The sequence below is a fragment of the Dipodomys spectabilis genome, unplaced genomic scaffold, assembly GCF_019054845.1.
Source record: "Dipodomys spectabilis isolate Male_0828 unplaced genomic scaffold, ASM1905484v1 ptg000197l, whole genome shotgun sequence".
NCBI lineage: Eukaryota > Metazoa > Chordata > Mammalia > Rodentia > Heteromyidae > Dipodomys > Dipodomys spectabilis.
The window spans coordinates 16,734,135-16,759,987 of NW_024870874.1; the positions used below are offsets into that span (position 1 = coordinate 16,734,135).

The 25,853-nt window shown below is 43.1% G+C and overlaps 1 protein-coding gene across 2 annotated transcripts; it reads left to right on the forward strand.

Moving 5' to 3' along the window:
• Cpa4 (carboxypeptidase A4) lies at nucleotides 1-24,377 on the forward strand. Of its 2 annotated transcripts, none has more exons than XM_042696049.1 (11): nucleotides 1-76; nucleotides 5,388-5,469; nucleotides 5,860-5,994; nucleotides 7,675-7,773; nucleotides 10,971-11,072; nucleotides 12,473-12,577; nucleotides 13,304-13,414; nucleotides 14,892-14,982; nucleotides 17,232-17,425; nucleotides 18,326-18,410; nucleotides 23,776-24,377. In XM_042696049.1, exons 1-11 carry the CDS (start codon nucleotides 9-11, stop codon nucleotides 23,961-23,963), a joined length of 1,260 nt encoding a protein of 419 aa, XP_042551983.1. In that variant the 5' UTR covers nucleotides 1-8; the 3' UTR covers nucleotides 23,964-24,377. The 2 variants fall into 2 exon arrangements, with proteins under 2 accessions (XP_042551983.1, XP_042551984.1); XM_042696050.1 differs by having other exon boundaries at nucleotides 9-76; nucleotides 17,226-17,425.
• The last annotated feature ends 1,476 nt before the right edge of the window (nucleotides 24,378-25,853 follow it).

Below are 25,853 nucleotides of genomic sequence, written 5' to 3' on the forward strand. Positions count from 1 at the left end.
CTTCAGACATGTGGTGGATAGTGTTCTTTGGGGCCCTTATTGGGCCAGGCATCTGCAGCCGAGAAAAATTTTTTGGGTAAGTTCTTTTTGTACTTAATATTTCAGCAAAATGGGGACCAATTGGGATTGAAAAGAATGATCTGGATTCTTTTTCTTTTTGCTAGTGCTGGGTTTTGAACTCAGGTCCTTAAGCTCTTGTTTGGCTTGTTCGATTACTGATGGCATGCTACCTACCATATGAGCCATACCACCGGTCCTAGAATTGAGAAGGAAAGGGTGTTATGTCTTAGACGAGTCTTGAGGAAAGAGGACCTGTCTCTCCTTTGTCCCTGTGTCCCCCTGGATAAATGACTGCTCCGTGAGACCTGATTTTGTCTGTGAAATTAGAGCAAATAGTCTCCCTAGACCTTCTCCAGCTTCCTAATCTGTGAATTCTTTTTCTTCCTATTTCTTATTTGTAAAGTCAGTTCAAGAACCTCCAACTTTCATAAACCTACATCATTAATTCTAAATAATGACCAGAAATGGCTTGTTGGGAATTTCTGCCATGATCAAAGAGAAAAATGTAACTGGGCACTGGTGGCTTACACTTGTAATCTTAACTACTCAGGAGGCTGAGATCTTAGGATTGCGGTTCATAGCCAGTCCAGGCAGGAAAGTCTGTGAGACTCTTATCTCCAATTAACTACCAGAAAGCCAGAAATAGCACTGTGTCTCAAGTGGTAGAGTGCTCGCCTTGAGCTGAAGAGCTCAGAGACAGCATCCAGGCCCAGAGTTTGAGCCCCATGACTGACCAAAAAAAAAAAAAAGAAGAGAAAAATGTAGGTTTCAGGCTTCTTGGTTTCCCCTCTTCATTAATGGTAAAAGCTGTGTAGAGCTGGTGCTTTTGCTTGACTTCTAGGACAAGGAGATCTAACAGGTCTTGTCTAGGCACAGCTATGGGTACTGATAGGCAGGGCCACACCTGTACTCTGTGTATGTGTTGCACACTCATGCTTAACAGGCTGAGGCTCTGAGGTTTGCACAGGAGGGAAATTTGGAAGATAGGAGAGATGAAAGAGATGCTTGGTGACTTGCTAGAAGATTGCATTATAATAACTCATTACTTCATAATGCATTGCTATTTGCAAAGAGCTTTCATGTACATTATCTTTTGGATCATGTAACCACTCTGCCAGGCACGGGTGTTATTTTCCTCAATTTAAACATGAAAAAACACAACTTTAGAAAGGTTAAAGAACCTGCCCAAGGCTACTTAGCTGGTACACAGGGGAGCTGGAATGGAATACAAAAACCAGGCCTTTTTTTTTTTTTTTCTATAACACAAGTTATTCTCCAAATAGAATCGTCTATCTCAATGGTCTATCTATCTCTATTATACTACCTGATTGAGGGAACTTAGGAGCTGTTTATTGAAGCAATTATTTATATGATATTATTTATATGACTAATTTTTATAACGATGACTGTTCATACCTGTATGTCTGTTGCCAAATAGCTCAGAGGGATTATGTGTAGCAGGTGGCCAGGGAAGGAGATTTTTTTTTTTCCACCAGCAGCTCAGCAGAAGGTGTGCCCTAACTACACTTGCTGCTGTGTGAGCTGACGCATAGCTCTGTCAGGCTCCCACTGAAGCAATTCACGTGGTTGAAAAATCTCTATTGCTCAGGGTACAGAGCTCTCTGATGATGCACCTGGGCTGAGACAGCTGGGCAGGGCCCCAGAGGGCTCACTGCAGGAGTTGAACGCAGGAAGGGCTGTGTGCCTGAGCTGATTGCTAATCGTGGATGGTTTTAACCAATTGAGTCATTCTCTTCCCCTCCTCCTGGTCTGTTCTTGCTCCATAGTAGGGATCCCAGCAAAGGTAGGGCAATCTTTTCTGCCAGAGTTCCTATTAACATGCTCTGGTCATCCAGTTCAACAAATATGTCTAGCACAGAGAACTTGACATCTGAGCATCTGAGTGGTTTGGAGACCAGGCAGGAACTTGGGTGGTGGAAAAGATGATGGTTGCTTTTTACCATTCAATTTGCTTTCCCTTCTTCTTGATTCTCCTAACTTCTTGCTCTCTGGTGCTCTGCTAGTGTCTTTTGTCCTAGTTATTAGTCATTTTAAGGATGAGACAATGGCCAGGACATCTGGAGGTGTCAGGCAGGCAGAAAACAGGGAGTAGCTGCAGAACTGGTTGTAGTCTCTGTGGTAATTGGCAAGCATCTAAGAATTCTGTGAAACCATCTCTTAATATTATTCATGGTGGTTGCTGAGCGTGACTGGGGGTGAAGGTAAGAGAAGCACAAGAACCAGCCACTTAGCTCTACTTACATGATAACAGGGGAAGGGATGGGAGCTCTGTCCCCAAGATTGTCTGAATCATGGGACAAATTTGAGGTGAGCGAGAAGGCATCCACAACCGTCACTGCCAACAGCCAAGTGAGTTTGAAGACAGCCAGAGGAGCTATCGGAAGACTCATGTAGAACAGGAAAGTTAGACTTAGCAATTTGTTAATCCCAACAGGTTCCTCCTCCTGGTCCAACTCCCTTCTTTTGGAAGAGCTCAAGTTCAAAGTCTTAGAATTTCCAGGATGTAGGCAACCATCTACAAGCTCATGACCTGGCGAGGGCATTTTCCAAATAGAGGCCATGACAATGAGGACAATGAGAATGACTGCCCTTCCCACTCTGCTTTTAGGTATCCATGTGCTGATGGTCATGAAAACAATGTTAGACCCTACCATCACTGTTGCTGTTTAGTACTCTTTGAAAACTGTACTTTTGGTTAGGGAAATTTTGGTTAGGGAAAGCTTCATGGATGATATGAGCTTGTCCTGGAGACCAGGTAGGAGATTGTCAGTCAGTTAAGGAAAATAGCCAAGACTGCAGGCAGTAATCTCTTTTTCAAAGGCCAAAGTACATGGTGAATTTGGGATTTTTAGTGGAGGGTTGGAAGTGAAGGACATGGAGAGGTAGAGGATGGGGCAGGGGCTCCATCTGGGCCAGCTAGTCTGTCCTGCCTAGTTGGTATCTTCTTAGTACTACCCATATTTGTTTCTTTAACCTCTGCAGCTTGGATGATTAGATCCTGATTGAAATGGGGTGTGGACTTAGTCATCATCAGGACTAGTTGTAATCACTGTGTTCCATTGCTGTGGACTGGGCCTGGGTATGGGAGTTCTGTTGCAAAGTCACCACTGTGGACAAAGTAAAATGCACACTCTTTGTTTATGGGTGAACATATGCCAGGATTTTCATATTCCCCCAAACCTTCTTTTTTCCATATCCCTCCTTTTTCCCCTTTCCTGTTTCTTCTCTCTCCCCTCTTTTGTGATTGCTCTAGGCAGCATTGCTTTACAAATGCCTAATTTTACCACTAGAGTTGTCAATGTGTACACTTTCTAAAATGCCCATTTCTGAGTTGTCTGCTTCTCTTCTGGAGTGTTGGGAGTAGACTGTGATAGGGTGTGAGTTTAGCAGACTGGTCTTAGTCCTCAGACAGGAGGTCCCATTTTAATGCCCTTCTCTCTACTTTTTGAGGCTGTTTTGAGGCTGTTTGCCTTGAACTCTTCATCTTCTCAGGGCTATAGTACAACTCTTTGCGAGCCTCATGTGTTCTGTAGTCTGTTTTCTGTTGCTATAACAAAATACATGGAGCTGAGTAACGTGTAAAGAAATTTATTTCACTCACAGATTTGCAGACTACAAGTTCAGGATTGGGGACTCCATCTGTTTGGTAAGGACCCCCAGTCTGCGCCAAAACATGGCAGATGGTATCCTGATGTGGGCATGTGTTAGAAGCAGAGATCACGTAGCAATACAGGAAGCTAGAGAGAAATTCCGGGCTAGTACCACTTTCACAGAAATGAACTCCAAGATATCAGCATTAATCACTTTCTAGGGCCTAACAGGACCTGTCTCTTAAAGCACCTACTACTTCCCAAGGTTGCCATTCTAGAGACCAAGCTTGCAGCAATGAACCCTTGAGGTACAACTTGAACCATATTCATCATGTGGTTCAGTCAAGTACTGCCCCACCAGAGCTCTCCCACCAGGCACCTGTGGTGCTGTTTCCTTCTAGGACCCTGCGGGGACCAGCTGGGGAGGGAGAAAGTGAGCTTTCACACCGGCATCTCCTCCAGACCAGCCACCTGCACTGGGAGCTGCTCTGCCTTGGGCCATAATACCTTTGTGCTGGCCTAGATCTCTGGAAACCCCCCAGGACCTTCTAGAACCAAGGAAAACCCTAAGGGTCCATCTTGCCTGGACCAGTTTTTCTGATAAAGAGCTGCCACATGAGGCTGCACATTTAGTTCCCTGTGACAGCATCATTTATTCTTGTCAACAGGTCCTTCAGCCCACAGCTCTCTCCAGCAGCCTTTCCTGCATTCACTCGCGTCAAAGAGATGACGCATGTGACAGCATCTAGTGTAGATTCATTTGGGCCTGTCACCTAGCAACCGCTTAATGGCTCCCCAGGCTCCCTGAGCGGGCTGAGAGTTCAAAGGCAGCTTTTCATGTCCAGCCTTCTCCCACTCACCACACAGGATGTCAGGGCCTCTTTCCCCTGCCAATGCTGCAGAAGCTAAATAATGTATATGAAAGAAATGCAAGACAAACCAGAAAGGGATTGGGCTGGGGGGGGGGGACCATTCTGGGGCCTTGCAGGACCTGGTAAGCATCAGTGGACCCAGAGTTCAGTCTCACACCCTGGGCTGCATTCAGCATTCATCTCAGAATGCACACTTATCCTGGGCTCTGGGGTTGGGAGAGGAGGCTACAAGCTCCCTGCTTCTCTTTTCTGGAAGAAGGTAGCAGCCCACCTTCCCAGGATGGAGGGTCTGCTTGATTTCCTAGCTCTTCTCAGCCCAGAGATTTTAGCCCTCAACCCCCGACAGTGAAGAAGTATTCCTTTACATCTTCAGTGAGCTTTGCATGTAACCCAATAACATTCCTTTCTGTAAAATGTATATGTGTTTTTCATTATAAAGTAATATGACCACATTACAGAAAACAGATACAAGGAGAAAAAAAAGTAAGTCATCCATAATCTCATGACCCGAACTTGAGCGCTGTCAGCATTTGGTATATTTCTGTTGTCTGTTTTCCCTCTAGAGCATCTGCTTTTTCCATACTTGTAATCATGGCACACATACAATTCTGTGTCCTGTTCTTTCACTTAATATTATTTCCCTTCAAGTTATACCATAAGCACTTTTTCACATTTGCCACGTAGTCTTATTTTTAATGGCTATACATTATAACCAAAGACTAGACCATTTCCTCTCATTCGGCCTACTTCTGTCTGGGATTGTGGGTTTGGGGTTTATTTGCCAGCTGAAAGCTCACCATTATCTTTCGCTTTTTTTCCCTCCTCTCTCCCATCCCTTCTTTAGGGACCAAGTGTTTAGGATTAATGTCAGAAATGGAGAGGAGATCAGCAAACTGATTCAGCTAGTGAATTCGGATGACTTCAAGGTACATGGTTCTTTTCAGACTTCTTGACTTTGTTGGGAGAAGATTCTTCTACTACTGGAGTTATTACTTCTGTTCTTGAAGATTTTTGCGCCATTGAGAAGTTTGCGGGAGGAGGAGCTGGGAAGTAGATCACAGTGGATGGCCCAGGGGGACGAAGACCCGAGTTCTATCCTTCTAGCTGCTCTGGATTTACTTCTTAGATTCTGCCAGGCGCTGCCTGAGGGGTAGATCTGACTAGATACAATTGTGAAATGGCCCCTGTTTACCCTTGAACAGATCTCAGCCCCTCAGGGATCAGCTTGGCTTTTGGTAGTGATTGTACAAGAATGAGCTGATTGTGTGTTTTACCTGAACTATCCTTTAGCCTGGTTTGATTTCTATTCCTTTCAGCTCAATGTCTGGAAATCTCCTTCCACCTTTGGTCGGCCTGTGGATGTCCTGGTTCCATCTGTCAGTCTGCTGCCAGTCAAATCCTTCCTGAAGTCCCAGGGCTTGGAGTACTCAGTGACAATTGAAGACCTGCAGGTAAGTAGGCCACGGTTTCAGACTGATCTTGTGTAGGACTAAGCCACCAGCAGTCAGGAGAAGACCTGAGAGATTTTTCAGGTCTACTGTCACCTTTTTTCATTTGCTAGATGTAGAAATTTCAGGCAGATGAAAGTACAGTAACTTGTTAGAGAAACAGTAGGTCACGGTAGATAGGGATAATGCATGTGACAGTGTCTGGATTCAAATCCCACAGTTTCTTTGGACAAGTTTCACTCTCTTGGGCCTCCATTTCCTCATCAATAAAATACCAATAAGATCAATAAGATACCAGTCGTACTCATTTCATATACTGTATTGAGAAGATTCTATAATCAATGTATATAAAATGCTCCACAGTATCTGGTACAACATAGATGTGCCTCTTCCTTTTGTGTTTGATGTTAGGAGGCAAGAGTTGTGGGTGGGACGGTTCTGGGGACCAGTAAAAAGAAGTGCCCTTCGTGAAAGGGAGACTGTCATCCACTGTGCCCAGTAGAGGGAACGCCACCACCCAGCCCATGGCACGTGTTGAACAGCAGGATAGTGTCTGGCTCACGTTGTCTCCTTCACCGAGGTAGGTTATGGACTAATTGGTGATTTGGCCCATGAGTTTCCTGATGGCGTGAGCAGCTGCGGGCTTACTAATCATCCTCACATGTCACAGACATCTGCCAGGAACCTTCAAAGTATGAGTGGTTATAAGAATTTCTTTGTTTCTGAATGGTTTCCCAAGCTGCGTTTTTCAGAGGCACTGGGTACCAGATGCAGGCTGATGGCTAGAGATTTCATAGTATAGAATAACCAAATAGCACATATGTTCTTTACAGAGAGTAAGCAGGTTTTGAATGGTAGAATATAAATTGGACACCAAGAAGGAAAGTTTTATGGCTGCATGAAAGAAATATGACCTCTATTTTTAAGAGCAGTATAATATATATATATATATATATAATATGTATACACACACACACACACACACACACACACACACACATAAATTTTTGTGCCAATACTGGGGCTTCAATTTTGGGTCTGGACACTGTCCTTTAGCTTTTTTATTCAAGGCTAGCACTTTACCAATTGAGCCATAACTCCACTTCTAGGTTTTGGTGGTTAATTGGAGAAAAGAGTCTAGTGGATTTTCCTGCTGGACTTTGAGCTGACTTCCAACTGTGATCCTTAGATCTCAGCCTCCTGAGTAGCTAGGATTATGGGCACTGAGTCACTGGTACCTAGCCAGATATTTTAGTTTTTAAACTGTACCATACTGATCATGAAGGTCAGAATACAGACGAAAATGACTTTTCTCCTGAGTATTAGAATTACAGTATATATTGGAATGCTTCAGTAGAACTGACAATATTAGAAAGTAGTCATCTTAGAAAAAATAAACACAGATATTTTGTTGTTCTATCCCATAGAATTGATTCAAACCCCCATAAAACAGTGAGATTATAATGTATGTTGTTGTGAAAAATCTAAAGCTCTTTGAGAAGCAGACACTATGAACATGCATTTCCTCCTACTATAATCTTTCGTTTGTATAACTGGCCCTCTTTAAGTCTTGACAGTTGGGCTGCCATCTTAGCTGGCCCCTATATCAAGCCAGAGCAAGAAAAAAGCCAGATTTTCCATCTTTACTGGATCAATTCAACAACATGTTGTGTCTTTGTTTAGGCCCTTTTAGATAATGAAGATGAAGAAATGCGACACAATGAAGGGCAAGAACGGAGTGGTAGTAACTTCAACTACGGAGCTTACCACTCTCTCGATGCTGTGAGTGCTTCCTGAATTTTGTAACCTCTCTCCTTCCTTCCAGCTTCAGTACATTATCTTTTTATTGAGGGGCTAACACATGTGCACTTTCATTCCTTTCCAATTCTCAGGCTGTTTAACTCCACCAGCACCTAAGAGCGTAGTGAAATGTGAACAGGACATTTCCCCCCACATCCAGTCTCCTTTCCACAAACAATCTCTTAAGGAAAGCGGTGAAATAATTGCAGTCGTTTTCACTCTTTGTAATTCAACCCTCTCTCCCCTCCCCCACTATAATCTTTTGCCTGGAATAAAATGTTATTTATTCCGGGCAAGTCGACAAGTAGTTATTTCCAAGGTTAACCAAATATTTCCATTCATTTATCACGACAACTTATAATGTATAATATTAGTTACATAATGCATTTTGGTACTGTGCTTAGTTAGAAACCACTTCATATAGATGACTTTCAAGGTAAGCCAGATTTTCAAAATGAAAAGCTTGGAGCAGAGTAATTTCATACAAAAGGGAGAAATCAAAAGGGACTTGAAAAATCAAAAGAGACTGTAAGTATGGGACTGCACCATGAAGCCCACACCATTTTCTTATGTCCTTTCCCCCTGCCCCCCCCACCCCCCCAGTGTCTGCTTCATTAGCCTGATAGTTTTAGTAGCTCAGGAACTCATTCTCAAATCAAAATTTAGATCCTCAGCTGGGTTTCGGTGGCTCATGCTTGTAATCCTAGCTACTCCGGAGGCTGAAATCTGAGAATTGCAGTTCAAAGCCAGACCAACCAGGAAAGTCTGTGAAACACTTATCTCCAATAACCAGACCAAAAATTAGGGACAGCACCCACCCAGGCTTTGAGTTCAAGCCCTTATATTAGCGCGCGTGTGCGCACACACACACACACACACACACACACACACACACAGAACTTATTCTCCCTTCACCTGCCTTAATGAATGTTCTTCATACATAAACAATGTTCCTGGAATACTTTTTTTTTTTTTGGTCGGTTGTGAGGCTTGAACTCTGGGCTTGGGCACTGTCCCTGCGCTCTTCAGCTCAAGGCGAGCTCTCTACCGCTTGAGCCACAGCACCACTTTCAGTTTTGTAGTGATTTTATTGGAGATAAGAGTCTCACGGACTTTCCTGCCTGGTCTGGCTTTGAACCTCGATCCTCAGATCTCAGCCTCCTGAGTAGCTAGGATTATAGGCGTGAGCCACCAGTGCCCGGCTCTGGAATACTTTCTGTGAGATGTATATTTTAAGTTGCTTTTCAGGATGAGTGGTTGATTACTTCAATCACTGAAATGACTATTTTCACTTCTTTTCCATGATTATTCGTGGCTTTGTTTGTTGTGTATAAATCAATAACACTGCCCATTGACCCTTCTTTGTGACTAGTAGCATACATCTGCCAAACAGATGGATGAAGTTAAGAGTTCGGTGGTCTGGGTCATTGAGGAAAACAGAGCTCAAGGCTCACACAGCCATCAAACCCATGACAGCCTCATGGCCATGGGACTCTCCCCAGCTGAGTTCACCAGTTGCAAATGTCCCTTGAGGATTATGGGTGTGGGGGTGGGGAGGGTATCTCCTGGCTATCTGAGCCAGGCTTTGGTGCCTGGCTCCCAACTATCTCCTGCTCCTTCAAGGACTTTTGCTGTGTATCTCTGAGCCAGCTGCCTCCTTTTGTGCTCATTTTGGGTTCTTTCTAAAAACAGCTATGAACAGCTCATAGCTTACGACTGTTTAAGCTTGCTTAGGTCTCTAGTGGGAATTTCATGATTGTCTCTGCCAGAGTTTTGGTTCTACATCCTTTGTTTGTGTCCTGGAGGTCGTTGATAGTGTGATTTTTGAATCTTATATCTGGATATAGCATTGGAATTTTAACTTTTCCTGGGTGATTCTCTTTCCTTTTATGGCCCCAGAGAGCTACCTTGCTTTTCCTCATCTCTCTAGGGGTCAGTGTTGGGGATAAAGTTTCCAAGCTGTGTTGGAAGCCAAATTTGCCCATTTCTAGTTCAACTTCCAGTTCTCTAATATGGTAGTTTCCTCTTCATTTTTTTGTCATCTATGGTTTCCCCTTTTTGAGCTTTGAAGCTCATTATGAGTCACTTCTTCTGTACTTTATTTGGTTGCCTATGTATTTGGGTTTTTGTTGTTGATTTTTGCTTACTTTTTCACTTCTGCTCAGTATGTTATATTGACTGCCAGTCCATAAACCCTTTAAGCTTGATTTTATTCTGTATTGATTGCACCTTTTCCTTCTGTGTTTAGCTCTTTCATCCAATCTTAAGTACTACACAAATTCATTTCCTTCTTTTGACCTCCAAATGGCTTGAAAAATGAAAATGGATAAACTATTTAAATCAAATTTTCTTCCCCCCCCAAAGCAATTGGATATATTCTTAGCATTCTTACTTACAATTTTGAAGTCTTTATCACTTGAAAGTGGGGTGCCTATAATTGAGGAGATTTTAAGAAAGATGGCCCACAGAGATAGAGACATTATTAACAACATTTATGAATGCAACTATTTTGATTTATTTTTAAAATTTTTACAGTGTATTTAATATATTTGTGTGGTGTTAGATACATGGTACAGGCTTTATTTTTGCCCACAGAGAATGTGCTTAGTGGGGTTGTTCTATATAGTTTTTTTTTTTTGTCGGTCGTGGGGCTTGAACTCTGGGCCTGGGCGTGGTCCCTCAGCTCTTCAACTCAAGGCGAGCGCTCTACCACTTGAGCTACAGCGCCACTTCCAAGTGGGGTTGTTCTGTTGCTCCAACCCAGGATGAATAAACGACCACACTTTGTAGCAATCGCTGTGTAATTTGTAGCAATATCTGTATAGTTGAGTGTACTATAAGTTTGTGGACAAATGCAAGGTATTATTCTTTAGAAAATCGCACAAAAGGACTCTTTAGACACTTTCTTTGAAATACGCATTCCATGCTGATAATATGGTCAACCAGAAGACATAGTTTAAGACTGACATGATAAAGTTCACACATACCTATCCAGAGCTGAACAAATTTTAAAAAGGCCTCCTTAAATCAGGCACAGTGACCCAAAATCCCAGGTCTTGAGAAGCTGAGGCAGAAGGATCTAAGCTTGAGGCCAAGTATGTAATGAGTCCTTATCTAAAAAAAATAAAAAAACTGTTAAAAATTAAAAATGTCCTTAGATTTACTATTTTCTGCTTCAGATTTACCATGAGATGGACAGCATTGCTACAGATTTTCCAGACCTGACAAGAAGAGTGAAGATTGGACAGACATTTGAAAAGAGGCCGATGTATGTCCTGAAGGTGAGGTCCCAGGCCCTTGCAAGGTCCTAACTGAATGTAGCCAAAAGCCTACATTCCAAGAAGGATCCAGCTGTTTTACCAATGAAGGAAATAGTGATCATCTTCTCCCCACTAGATCTGGACCTGGCAGAGGTTCATTGTTTAATGAGAGACAATTAGAAGGAGCACATCTTATTCCACGTTTTTGGCTGAAGGACAGGATTAGAGGAGAGATGGCTAGTATTCCAGAATGTTCTAGCCAGTCTTGCCTTCATTCCCAAGCAAGGAAAGGTAGAATAGACTTATGAACTTTATTCTACTTACTTTTAAAAGTTACTTAGGAAGCCAGGTGCTGGTGGCCACACCTGTAATCCTAGCTACTCAGGAGGCTGAGATCTAAGGATCACAATTCAAAGCCAGCCAGGGCAGGAAAGTCTATGAGACTCTTAACTCCAATTAACCACCGGAAAACTGGAAGTGGTGCTGTGGCTCAAGTGGTAGAGGGCTTGCCTTGAGCTGAAGAGCTGAGAAACACCGCTCAGGCCCAGAGTTCAAGCCCCACAAATGACCAAAAAAAAAAAAAGTTATTTAGGAAGTTAATTTTAGGATTGTTAGAATATTACACCCAGCCTCTGATCCAAATTTTCAGATATTTCTAACAGATACAGGTTTGTATTGGCAAAGGAGATAGAAAATAATGACAGTGACATAAATGATATAAACAACCCAGCTGACCAAATCAAAAGGAATCGGAGCCTATATCATAGAACAATTGATGGCTCAAGGATTTGCCAAACCCTCAACTCCCTATAAGCCCTTCAAGACCCCAGACTTATAGTGAACCACTGGTAGGGGAGACCTGCTACTGAGCTGGTTGCTTTAAAATAATTACATTTAGATTATTTGCCCATCTGATGGGGACTCTGGCTTCATTAGCACCAAGCTCTGACCTAAGGGGTCCAAACACTGTGGCAAAAGCAGGAGGCAGAATTCATTAATGCCATTTACAAAGAGTTACAGTGAAGCCCTCTTCTTCCTAATTTAAAACTGAATTCATTTATTGCATCAACCCAACAGCCTGCTGTACACACCCTTGTGTCTCTCTCTGTTGGGATACTATTTGAAGCCTTTCAGAGACATACTATTATCTCTAATGGCACCAGCATTCTAATCCACAATAACAATTGGTTTTCCTTCCCAATTTGCTCCCAGTGCTGGAGAGGTTCAGGCTGCCTGGAGCTGCAGCCAACCAATTACGCTTGCTGGTCACGACTAAGCCTGATAAATAGATGGGGCCCTCTGGAACATTTGGTCTCGGAATTATCTTAAATGAGTTAAATGAATAGGATCGAGCTGGGGAGAGGAGAGGTGAGTGGAAACTCAGGCAGGCAGGTCATTTTCTGGCCTCTTCTCTTCTGCAGTTCAGCACAGGAGGAGACAAGCAGCGCCCAGCCATTTGGCTGAATGCAGGCATCCATTCCCGCGAGTGGATCTCACAAGCTACTGCCATCTGGACGGCGAGGAAGGTCATATCACTTTGGAACTAGCCAAGGATCCTGATGGGGCCAAGGGAATCCTTGCAGGCCAGGGGAGTCCCATATAGCTGGGCCTAAGGGACTAGATGAGAAGATGCTCTGCATAGAATGGGGTCTGGAGCCCCAGTAAGCTGGGGGCTCTTCAGAGGTGACAGGTAAATGGTCAAAGCCACTTGGCCAGCCCACTGTGGCTAAGTGACAAAGTGGCAATGATTAAGCTAGTGCACAGCAAACGTGGGCCTGAAGCACTGACCTACAGTGGGCTCTACAAAGGGAACAAAGCAGTACTTGGCACCAAAGATAGAGTAGCTTTGCTCAATCCCCCAAACCCCGTAAGACCTCTGCGTCCTTGCTAGCATCTTCCAGAAAGTCTGTTTCAAGCCAGCAATGAGAGGGAAGAGCAGTGTACATAGAATCTCTTCCCTGGAAAACACGAAGAAAGCAAACATCCATCATCTCATTGCTGTTGGCACAATCATAAGCCCTGTCCCTGGATTTTGAGGGGTTCAGAGAGCTTTGCAGAGAACCATGCCCCTGTGTGTCGGGGTGGGGGGGGGAGCGGGGAAGGGATGGGTGTCAAATCCTAGGAAGCTTTCAACGGTGGAGGCTGTTCTGGGAGCATCCATTCTAGGTACTGGGTGTTCTGGGAAGACATAAGGTTAGACCTAGCAACCAAGCCTGCCATAGCTTGACTGAAAGCATGTTGTTTCTGCTTAGATTGTATCTGATTACCAGAAGGATCCAGTTATCACCTCCATCTTGGAGAAAGTAGATATTTTCTTGCTGCCTGTGGCCAATCCTGATGGATATGTGTATACACACACCCAAGTGAGTAATCCCACGGGGCTGGGGTAGGACTGAAACTGGCTTGGCGACATCCCTGTTTTGCTAGTGCTTTGGAGAGAGCCTCTACCCACACGATATTATGAGCTTTGTGAGGATTTCATTTGCTCAGTCTCAACACTGAGAATCACCAGAGACTACTTTATTTATTTAGTTTTTCCCTAGAGAGAATAGTCTAAAGGAACTCTCTATTATGGGTCTTGAACAATTATCAACATTTTACCAATTGTTTGTTCATCTTTTTTCTCTCCTACACAATTTTCTCCTTGAAGTATTTAAAAACAAATCCTAGACACGTTCATTCCCCCACAACTACCTATGTATGCATCTCTAGCTAACTATTATTATAAGAAGAATAAAAAAATTTCCTAAGCCCTATACCCTACTGACACATTTGAAAAATCAATGGAAATTCTTGAATATCATCTAACTCCCCCAATTATCTTAAAAATGTCTCTTAGGAGTCAATGTGTTGAAGTCAGTAAGGTCTGCACACTGCATCTGGTGGCTGTGTCTCAGCTGCCTCTCTTATTCAGCAGCAGAAGCACCCCCACACATCCTTTTAAAATGTCATTCATTTGCAGGAGAAACCAAATAATTTCCTGTAGAATGTCTCACATTTTGAATTTGGCTGATAGCTTCTTTGTTTTGCCATTTAATTTGTTTCCTTATTCCCTAGTTGAGCTTTTGACTGAAATTCAGATGGAGTTATTTAGGCAAGAATAGAATAGGTGCTGTGCACTTCTGGGGCACTGGGTATCACAAAGGTAAAGGACCATCAATCTCCCTTCTGTAGAGGCCGCAGAAGACTCACTTGGGACTAGCCTGATCCCAACTTGCATACAAAGTTTTTCATCAGTGCATTTTGGGGCAGTCCCATTCTGTCTCTGTCTTTCTCTTCTTTTTCTTTCTTAGCAATCTTGGGGAGTGAACTCAGGGCCTTGCACTTCCTAGGCAGGTGCTCTACCATTTTAGCCATGCCTCCAGACCTTTTACATTGGTTCTTTTCAAGTTAGCTTCTGACCTGGGCCAGGGCTGGACTGTGATCTGCCTACTTAACACTTCCCTGTGTTGCTGAAGATGACAGGAACACACCATTGCACTGTAGTTGGGATAATAAGCATATGTCACCATGCCCAGCCTTTGGTTGAGATGGAGTCTCATAAGCTTTATGCCTGGGCTGGCCTTGAACTTTCACACTCCCCTCCCTTTCCATTTACCAAATAGCGAGGTTGACAGGCTTGAGCCAACACACTCAACTGGTTGGCAGTCTCTTTCTTAAAGTCAGAAGGGCAAACCTTCCTTGGTCTGGGGGTTGAGAACAGGCTGCATAGGTAGTGAGGAAAGGAGTCCAGGGTCACAAGCAGCTCAGCCATCTCTTGCAGTCATCTCTTATTTCCTAGAGAAACCATTCACTGCTCTTATTGCATGACCTACTCTGGGTGTTTGGTGGCTTTTTCAGAATCGCTTTTGGAGGAAGACACGGTCCCTGAACCCCGGAAGCCGCTGCATTGGTACTGACCCAAACCGAAACTGGAATGCTAGCTTTGCAGGTAGGCAGGAAATGACATTGAACAAACCTGTCCCCCTGAACTGAACAGAGCTGAACAGAGCCAGCATCCAAAGAGTTTCATTGCTCCATTCACAAGAGACGTATGTGCAAGTCAGGCTCTTTATGGTTATACATTGTTTTTATTTTTGATTATTGTATTTTGAAAGAATGATTCAGTATTGCCTGGCTTCCTGAGAGAATGGTGGGACAGAGAGTCTTTGCATTATGAGTATAATCATGATAATTTTTCTTTTCTTTTTGGTTTACATATGCATACACTTATTTATCTGTCTACCTACCTATCTATCTATATATGTATCTATCTAATTTTTTTTTTGTAGTACTAAGGTTTGAACTCAGGGTCTAGACACTCTATTACTTAATCCATGCCCCCAGGCATTTTTGCTTTTGTTATTTTATGAAGAGATCTCACTTTTTAACGTGGCTGGCCTGGACTGCTATCCTCCTATTTACAATTCTTGCTATACTAGGAGTCAGCCAATTGCTACTGCTACTGTACCCAGCTTTTTATTGTTTGAGATGAGGTCTCACAGACTTTTTGTCCAGGTTAACTTTAGACTTCTGAGCATCTAGGATTACAGGTAGGAGCCATTACACCTAGAGTTTTTTTGGGAATATTTTTATTATCTTTACGTAGTTACACAAAGGAGTTGCCAGTCAACAGAACAGTTTATGAATACAATGTGTCTTGATTAATGTCACCCCTTTCAATATTCTTACCCATCCTTCTCAATCCATCCCTTCTCTCACTCTTTTTTTGAAATTTTATTGTAAAGGTGATATACAGAGCAGTTACAGTTACATAAGTCAGGTGATGAATACTTTTCTTTTTGAACAGTGTTGCTCCCTCCCCTCATTTTCTCCCACTTCCCCTCCAACTTCCCTCTCCCCAAGCTGTAAAGTTCATTTCCAATATATTGTGCTGTGAGTATCACAGTTGCATTAGTTCAACTTTTGTCCCACCACTTCTGTGATTCTCCTTCCCTTCCCCAAATCAGATAAACTTATAAGAAAAAGGATACAGAAATAAAAAAAAAACACAGTGACAACAAAGGAAAGAAAGAAAATAGCTGAAAACAGTACACTAAAAACCCTCTTGTTTCCATTTCTTCAAGTTCATTTCTATATTCCCTTGCTCTTAATTTTTTAGGATATGTATTGATTTTTTTCTGCCATTTAACAAAGTAGTTTATGGACACAATGCATCTTGATCTGTGTCACTCCTTCAACATTTTCACTCCCCTGCAACCCATCCTTTCCCTTAGTTTTCTTGATTTTGTGGTTTATGCAATGAATTCTCTTTAATTTTTTATTGTTATTATAAAGGTAATATACAGAGGGGTTAGAGTTACATAAGTCAGGTAAAGAGTACATTTCTTTTTGAACAATGTCACCCCTTCCCTTGCTCTCTCTTAGTTTTTTCCTCCTGTCCCCACTCACAGTTGTATAGTTCATTTTATAGTGAATTCTTACTGCATTCTTCCTCTTTCCCCCCTCTTCATTCCTCTCCCCCTCTCCCCTGGGCCCCACCCCCCTCTTGTGAGTACCCATCTCCTGTTGCATAGAAATACCACAAAAATCATCGGAGGTGGGGAATAATAACCATAGGAAAGGAGCTGTTACGAATGTGGGACCTGTGGGTGTCAATGTCAAGCCAGATTTTCTCATAACTAGGGTTGTTGCGCACACACACATATATATACATACCACATACCCTCCAGGGAGCTGTATGGTGAACTAATACTGAAAGCAATATTTCTAAATGCTTGTCAAAGAATCAAGAAATTTTAGCCACAACAATATATTATTTTTGGCAGTGGTTGGCCATTAAGATCTGAACCAAGAGAATAAGTTGACACCAGAATAAATGGAGTCATTTTCATTATTTATTGGTATTCATATTAATTATCTAGCATACTTATTAATTACAACTCATTCTCAAGTATGATATTAATTATGTATGACAACAGCTATTGGCACAATACAAGGTCAACTCTATCCATTTGAAGAAGTCCTAACAATTTTGCTCTTCAGCTGTGTAGCTCCAACGGCCCTGGCCTCCCTCCCTGCCCTCCCTCTCCCAGGCTCCACACCTCGATAGGTTCTTATGGAACATCTGCCAGTGGCTGGCTATTCTCGCCCCAGCTCTGTTAGGGACTGAGTGTCCTCACTTCTGTCTTCTTGGCCTGTGGGTCACTGTTTCTGGTTGGCTTTCCCCGACAGGAACAGGAGCCAGTGACAACCCTTGTTCTGAAGTATACCACGGCCCCCATGCCAATTCTGAAGTGGAGGTGAAATCAGTGGTAGATTTCATTCAGAAGCATGGGAATTTCAAATGCTTCATCGATCTGCACAGCTACTCTCAGCTGCTGATGTATCCCTATGGGTACTCTATGAAGAAGGCCCCCGATGCTGAGGAGCTGGTGAGTGATGGCAGCCTCTACCTGGTCCTGAGGCTTCTGGACCTTGAGGTCCAAGGTGGCCAACTACAGCCTAAGAAGAGCAAGTCTAGGAGTCTGAGTAGGTGTCATTAAGGGCCTAACCTTTGGGATGAGCTATCAGACCTACTGGGGACAGGAGGAAGACAGTCCCTCTTGTTTCTGTGTCTCCTTTGAGTTTCAAGAACTATAACTGATAGTCAGGGGCCCGTGGCTCACACCTAGCTACTGAGATCTGAGGATCACGGTTCAAAAGCCAGCCAAGACAGGGAAGTCTGCAAGACTCACATCTCTAATTAACCACCAAAAAGCTAGAAGTGGAACTATAGCTCAAGAGGTAGAGTGCTAGCCTTGAGCACAAAAGCTCAGGGACAGTGCCCAGGCCCTGAGTTCAAGCCCCAGGAACAGTATAAAAGCCCAAAGCAACAAAAACAAAAAAATGTAACTGACCCTGCCTGGCTGTCTCACTTATTTTCCTGGCAGGAGCATATCATGTGTCTATGGTTTGCTAAAAGCTGTGTGCTTGGCACCATAGCATACATGGGAGAGGTGCCCTTGCTCTGATCAAGGAAGAGGTGTAGGCCATTGCCCAGGGGAGTTCAGCATCCTATCCAGTGAGTCACCTCAGAATGAGGAGTTCTGGTGAGGACAGGGCTGAGATCAGCAGTGTGACATGAGCGTAGGCCACAGCCAGCCCACAACCCTCAGCCAGAGGAAGCCCCACCCAGGCTCGTGGCTAGGTGGGGACTAGTCTCTGGCTTTCTCCATTCCAGGGTTTCCACTTGAGCATAACTTGGCCTTCCCTCAAGCTCTGGGACATGACACTTCTCTCCCAGGGTCAGGACTCAGGGTCTGTCCTTTCTTACTCTGCTTCTTCCTTCCCAGGATGATGTGGCCAGGCAAGCGGCTGAAGCCCTGGCTTCCCTGTCAGGCACCAAGTACCAAGTGGGCCCAACTTGTACCACTGTCTGTGAGTACTTGCTCTGTGTGTGTGTGTGTGTGTGTGTGTGTGTGTGTGTGCACATGCGCGCCCTTTAGACCGTGCTCCAGGAGGAAAGGAGGTGGAGGGGAAAGTTACACTCCTTAGGATGTTGTCTGATTGTTTTTGTGGTTAGTAATAGACTAGATTTATGTCCAGCCTGCGTGACACTAGCTGCAGCAGACAGTTGTCTTCACCAGCGTCCTCTGTACGCTTGAGCTATTTGTCACGTGCCCTTATGAGTTATGTCCTGTCAGCTGGGTAGAAGCTGCATTCTTCATCTTGCATTAAGCATCTTGACATAGTGTATCAAAAGGTTTAGCAAGCCCGTCCTTCTATTTTCAGAGGGAACCCATCTTTGCCATGGCAGATTGCTTGTAGTGGTGGTGGAGGGCGTGGGGGAGGGTCTATTTTCCTATCAGAAATGAACAAGGAGAATTAGAGGGTCCTTCCTTTCAGGCATCTAGAAAAAAATCCACCGTGCTCCCAAACTGTTTTTTTTGTTTGTTTGTTTTCCCCAAACAGGGTTATGCCATGTAGCTTAGGCTGGCCACAAACATTTTTTTTCTTTTTCTTTTTTTATTGTCAGGTGATGTACAGAAGGGTTACAGTTACATAAGTAAGATAATGAGTACATTTCTTGTCAAACCTGTTACCACCTCCCTTATTTTTCTCCTACTTTCCCTGTCCTGCTAAATCTTCCCCCCCCCCCCAAATGAATATACAATACCAAGGTACCAAAATCAAATACAAACGTTTACTCCTCTAGCCTCAGCCTCCTGAATGCTGGGATTATAGGTGTGGCTCACACCTGGTTTCCTGAATCTAGTTTTGAAGCTCAATCCCTTGTAGCCATATTTTGAGGAGATACCTTTGTTTTGATTCCTAGATGAACTATTTCATCAGAGCAATTCATATCTCTTACTTTGGGAGTCAATCTACTAATGCTCCTGTTTGGAAAAAAAAATTACATTATCAGATGCCAATGTAAATGTAAAGCACAATTCTAGCCCCTCTCCAGTGTCTTCTCTTTTAGTATTCCAACTGTTGATCCCTCCAGAGACTGCAAGTTTGCTGGTGTTTCTTTCCTCAGCCCTGGAATTCAGCACCATCACCCCGCCCCCACTGTCCCACTAGATTTCCCCTCAGCCCTTGTCTTCTGGAAGATACTACATTCTCCACTCCCCCTTCTCCATCTCAGTGCTGAGTTCCATCTCAGAACCTTCCTCTGCTTCACAGGCCAGAGAGCTGCATAAAGCAGTTAGCATGATGCTGGCATTTGTGTTGCTAATTGCAGCAACAATCTATTAATTATTCATGGTTTATTGTTATTTATGCTGTGGAATGGGAGCTCTTCAGAGGACACATCCTGAGATGTTCTCCGCCTTCTCTGCTTGATTAGTCAATCCCGGGCCCATGGGGACTTGCTAGGATCCTGGAGAGGAGGCCTCTCCAAAGATCTGTGGGGGTCACCAGGGTCCCTGTTTGGGGGTCAAAGAATGACCTTGTGGCTCCTACATCAAACAACTTCTTCTCTCCAGCCTGAGCTGTGCTAAATCAAGGGACACTCACCAGATGCCTTCCACAGAAGAGGGGGAAGCCTCTCCTGGAGGGTCTAGGAGCCCTGAGTTTCTTCTCACATTCAAAGCCTGTCTTAAGTATTCTTGATAGGCTTTCCCAAAAACACAAAGAGGGATTTTTTTTTGTATAATCATACTATCTAATTTCAAAGACTTCTGGCATATACTATGGACACACTTGATATTTATCTTTTCTTCTTAGATTAACTATTTAAGTGAAAGTAATTCTAAAACGGACTTCTTAAACACAGCCTACAGAAGAGGTTTCAGTCCGCTTCTTCATGACTGAGTGGTTTTCTGAAGAGTAGTTGCTATATCCTAAAGTCATGCTTTGCCAGGTTGGACTGTAAGGTCCTTCTGCTAAATAACCCCAGCTTGTTTTGCCCCTTTACTTCTTGCATCAGCTTTTTAGAGTTTTTATGTCTTCTTCCTTCTGTCAGACTATAAGTGGTTGCTTGAATTGTTCTTAGACCACCTGCCTTTAGCAACTGGTTCCCTTCCTCTGCACTCTTTCTGATCCATGAAGGGCTTAGATGTAAATAAAGTAAGCTCATCTGACTCATGGATATGTCATGAGTATTAAAGATGTTTGTGACAATATTATTTATCATCAGGAAAGACTGGGAGTATTTCAAATGCCAATCTGGAGTGTCCTGCACAAAAACACTTTTTATGCATTTAGACAATAAAGCACTAGGCTGTACCTGGATGAATGAGGTGAATTAAAATGTGCCAATAGGGAGGAACATTCGGTTGCTCATTGAGAAATACAGTGTGTAGAACAGTGTCAATAGTATACTCCTGTGTAGGCATGGTGGTTCATGCCTATAATCCCAGCTACGTGGGAAGTGGAGATTTGGAGGATCAAGGTTCAAGGCCAGCCTAGACCAACAAAAAATGGAGATGAAACCTCATCTCAATAAAAAGCTGAATGTAGTGGTTCTTGCCTGTCATCCCAATTACTTAGGAAGCAGATATAGGAGGATTGTTGTCTAGGTTGGTGTTGACAAAAACCACAAGATCTGTTTCAAAAAATAAATAAAGCTGGAAAGTGTGGCTGACGTGGTGGAGTGCCTATCTAGCAAGTATGAAAGGGCTGGTTTGAACCTAGGCTTTGTTTGTTTGAAACAAACAAAAATATGTTCTCATATTTGTTTGATTTTTGTCAGTTGTGGGGCTTGAACTCAGGGCCTGGGCTTTTGCTAAACGCTATCATTCTGCCACTTTGAGCCACAGAGCTACTTGCTTTTTTTTTTAAAATAAAGAATAAGTGGACATAGATAAATGGATCAGGAAAATGTAATCTATATATGCATATATAATGGAATTCTATGCCTCCATCAGAAAGAATGACACCGCCCTATTTGTTAGGAAATGGAAAGATTTGGAAAAAATTATAATAAGTGAAGTAAGCCAGACCCAAAGAAACATAGGTTTCATGGTTTCCCTTTTCTGCAATAACTAGTACACGTCTAGGATAATCTTACCAGACAAGCAGAAAAGGTCAAAAGCTATGTACATATGACCATATAAGATGATGCTAAGTGAAATGAACTGCAAGATAAGGACACAAGATGTTTTTTTCTTTGTCGCTGTTGTTTTTAATGTACTATGTGAATTTTTTGTTTCCTTTGTATGTTCTTCCCCCATGGTATAACTCCTGTTGTCACTATATTTGATTCCAGTGTCCTGTATTTTGTACATAAAATTTTCTAATTTGGGGAGGGGAAGGGAAATAACAAAATGCTGAAACAAGGATACATGTTGACCCATTATAACAATGAGACGTACAAGACACTATGTTGAAAACAAACTTTACAACTTCGAGGTGGGGAGAGAGAAGAGGTGGGGAGGTGGGGAGGGAAGGGATGGTAGGGGAAACAAAGGAGGAGATAACAATGCTCAATAGGAAATGTACTCATTGCCCTACTCATATAGCAGTAACCCCTCTGAGCCATATCTTTACAATAAAAAATATTTTTAAAAAAGAATAAGTGGACATTGAGCAGGGACTTAAAGTGAAGTTCATGAACTCGATCACTTTAATCTCAAACTATAATCCTTTTTTTTTTTTTTTGCCTTCCAGAATAAAAAAAAAGTTGAGATACTTGATTCTGACATAAAGAACCTCTAGAAAGTTAAAGTAGCATTGTCTGTTTGGACTGGGTAAAGAGAGGCTATGGAAATGGCAGAAGGATTTCAGAGAACAGCAGAGCCTCAGGGAAAAATCTTGGTGGAAGCAAGATTTTTCCTGCTTCTCTCAGGAATAAGGGAAAGGTGAAAAGACTTGGGTTTTGAACAGACATGTTAATATAGATGGAAATGAAGTAGACTGAAGAAATCCAGGGCTTTCATCTCAGGTCCACCTAGATTTAATTCCAGCATTGTCATTTCCACCTGTAAGTTCCTAGATAAACAATCCATTTTGTACCATTTTTTTCTCATCTGTAAAACAAGGACAGTAATACCTTCCTTAAGGTTTGAAAAGACAATGAGAGCATAAATATAAACTTTTAAAATATAATAACCAGCATTACTTAGATGCTGAATAAATAATAACAACTATTGACACTATTTTTTTTTCTTTTTGTTGGTTGTGGGGCTTGAACTCTGGGACTGGGTGCTGTCCTTGAGCTCTTCAGCTCAAGGTGAGCTCTCTACCTCTTGAGCCACAGCACCATTTTCAGTTTTCTGGTGTTTAATTGGAGATAAGAGTCTCGGACTTTCCTGCCTGGGCTGGCTTTGAACTGTGATCCTCAGATCTCAGCCTCCTGAGTAGCTAGGATTACAGGCACGAGTCACCCGCACCCCACCTATTGACCCTATTTTATCCTACAAGATCAGCAATGTTGCTCTCTTTTAACCAGATTTGTCTGCAAAGTGGAATTTGAGTGGGAAGAAGCAGGAAAATAGGCTCCATGCCCTTCTCAAGCCTTTTGGCAAAGGGATTCTTAAGGAATGTGTTTCTTTTGCTCTGTAAACCAGTTATCTCTTGCTATGTAAAGAAGTTTTGAAACTTAGCAGCTTAACACAATAAATATTTATTTCCTTATATGCATTACAGGGTTTAGGAAGTCAAGAGACACTTAACTGGGTGGCTATGGCCCAAGATTTCCTGTGGGGTTGGGGTCAGGATGTTTTCCAGGACTGTAGTGAACTCTAGGCTTACAGGGCTGGAAGAAGCGTTTGTAGTCTGGATTACTTGGGTGTGGCAGGGCCGGGGGTGTCTGGTGAGTTAGTGCTTATTATTGGCAGGAAGTCAAAGTTCTTCACATCCATCTCCGGATTGGGCTATTTGAGTGTCCTTACAACACTGCAGCTGGCTTTCTTCAGAGTGAGTGACCCAAGAGAGAGCAAAGCAGAATCCCAAGTTCTTTCATGATAACTCCATTTGGGCTTGTTAGTTACAAGGTTGGGCCAGCCTTTTCCATGTTGCAAGGGCTACGAGGGTCCCTGGGCTTATGTTGGAAGTGCCTACCATACACTTTGTCTATGAGAAGATTAGTTTTGAGTAGCCTGAGGGATTACAATGAGTTAGTGACAGAATGGGAGACTTTCAAGTCTCTTAGTTTGAGCTGAGTACAGACTCTCATGTTGTATTGTCCTAAGACCTATGGATGGAGCCAATGTGTCCTTTGGGCATGTATATTATAGGAAGGCGATGGCTTGCAGAAATAACTCTAGGCTCCCAAGGAACCCCAGGCAGGTAGAGCTATGGCTCTTTCTGAGTTTTAAAGGCAACTGGACTTCAATCATGTTACTCTTTTGACTTACAGATCCAGCTAGTGGGAGCAGCATTGACTGGGCCTATGACAACGGGATCAAGTACTCATTCACATTTGAGTTAAGGGACACTGGGCACTATGGTTTCCTTCTGCCAGCCAATCAGATCATCCCCACTGCAGAGGAGACCTGGCTGGGGCTGAAGACCATCATGGAGCATGTGCGGGACAACCTCTACTAGACCAGGGCCTCCACACAAAGTGAAGGTCATGAACTTGATCGAACTCAAGTATCTTAACATATTTTGATTCTAGAAGGCCAAAAAGGATTGTAGTTTGAGATTAAAGTGATCAAGTAAATGAGTTCTTTTCTTCACAGGGGAGTCAGAACATTGTAAAGTGCCCAGGTCAGTCCCCTTCCAGCCCCACTCCTGGTGGGGTGCCCATGAAGAACATGTCCACCAACATTCTCAATTTGGTCCCGTTGTTCAGCTGAACCTTTCCTTTCATGTGGCTGGTTGGACAGGCCATACTCAGGGTCATCCTTCCCTGGCAGCATGTTTCTACCTCACCTTTAGAATATGTCTGATGGTTCTCGAGTCTCTTCCATGTCTAGCCAAGCCAAGGACCTGGTGGGGACCCATGGGACATTCTGTGCTTCGGTTGGCTCTCAAAGAAGCTTTCTTTATCTCCTTCAAGAACATATTTTTCCCTTTGCTGTCTTCCTCTCTCCATCCTTTTCTCTGCTCTTCTTGTTGAGATAGGGCCTTGTGAGATTGTCCAGGCTGGCCTAGGTTCAAGAGATTCTCTTCCTCTAGCCTCCTTGTAGCTGGCCAATGTACCTGCGAAACATGTTTCTTTAAGCAACAAATCCTGTAGGGTCATCAGTATTGGCCTCCCCATCATTGGTCTGAATATTACGTAGAGGCTTTCTTCCCATCTTTAGTGAGAGTTTCTAGACACCACATTTCTTAGCACTTCCCTTTATTATTCAGTATTCTTGGGATCCTGAAAAGGGATTAGTGGCCCTGTAGGTGATGCTCACCCACAGGATTTCAGAAGCAGTGGTGACCTGGACTGCAGGATTCCTCACATAGCCCTATTTGCCCTGATTAGGCTCATCTCCACTTCACTTTTTGAACTCACTTCAAAGGTTTTGCCCTCACCCCACAGCTCCTGGATCACCAGGCTGGGCCTCCCCTCTGCTCTGGGTATTCTCAGGGTCTCAGCACAGTCCTGCTGGTGTTCTGGTGTATCTTGTGCTTGCTTTTCTTCCCCTGAGCTTTTTTTCCTCTTAAAACTTACCTGCTATTTTTCATTCTAGACCCTGGGTACCTCTGTGGAACAAGAATTCATTAGTCACAAGCCTCTTGTCCATCTCTTCTTACTATGTACCATCTGTTCCCCCTTTTTTGTTTTGTTTTTGTTTTTATTTTTTTTGCTTTTCTCAAATGTGTCTGTCAATCTTAACCTTCTGCCTCGGATCTGCACAGCATCTGGTGTGTCCTCATAAGCCAATAAATATTTAATATAAGCCTTACGATCCTCTTCTGTTCTTTGCTTTCACCTGAATAGAGCCAAGCCATGGTTTTGAATATGCAGCTCTTTGTGATGTCAAAAGTCAATTCTAATCCCTGCCTATATTGCGTGACACATAGGAAAGCCTTCTTGATCATGCTGAGAGGCCTCTAGGGTAATGTTATCTTGGTGATTTCACTTTGGTCTGGGTCTTGCTCTTCATTTCTCAACCCAGAAGCTTGCTATTCTTGGGGTCTGTGATGATTAGACCCGGGGATGCTGACTCACGCCTTCAGAGCCCAGATGAGGCAAATGATAAAATCAGAATACAAATTTATTAATTTACACCATGGCATGTAACTGTTTAATGGATTGGATCCTCACGTCGGCCTGAACACTACATTCTCAGTACATTCTCTCCCAATAGGCAAGATACATGAGAAGCCAAATTATAATCAGAAGGCTGCTTAGTGAGTGAGCATCAGAGCAAGGAAAGTTAATTACAGTCTCTGATTAGAATTTTTAATAGCACCCAGCTTTAATAGCATGATATATCTAGTTCTGTAACCAGAACACACCTACCAGCCAGCCAGCTGGTCACTCATGCTGGCTAG

What these genes read in the sequence shown, in the direction of transcription:
- Cpa4 (XM_042696050.1), top strand. Translation starts at nt 9, where the DNA reads ATGTGGTGGATAGTGTTCTTTGGGGCCCTTATTGGGCCAGGCATCTGC. An exon ending in TGAATTCGGATGACTTCAAG is followed by an intron (nt 5,470 to 5,859) that starts GTACATGGTTCT and finishes TATTCCTTTCAG; the next exon opens with CTCAATGTCTGGAAATCTCC. An exon ending in TGACAATTGAAGACCTGCAG is followed by an intron (nt 5,995 to 7,674) that starts GTAAGTAGGCCA and finishes GTCTTTGTTTAG; the next exon opens with GCCCTTTTAGATAATGAAGA.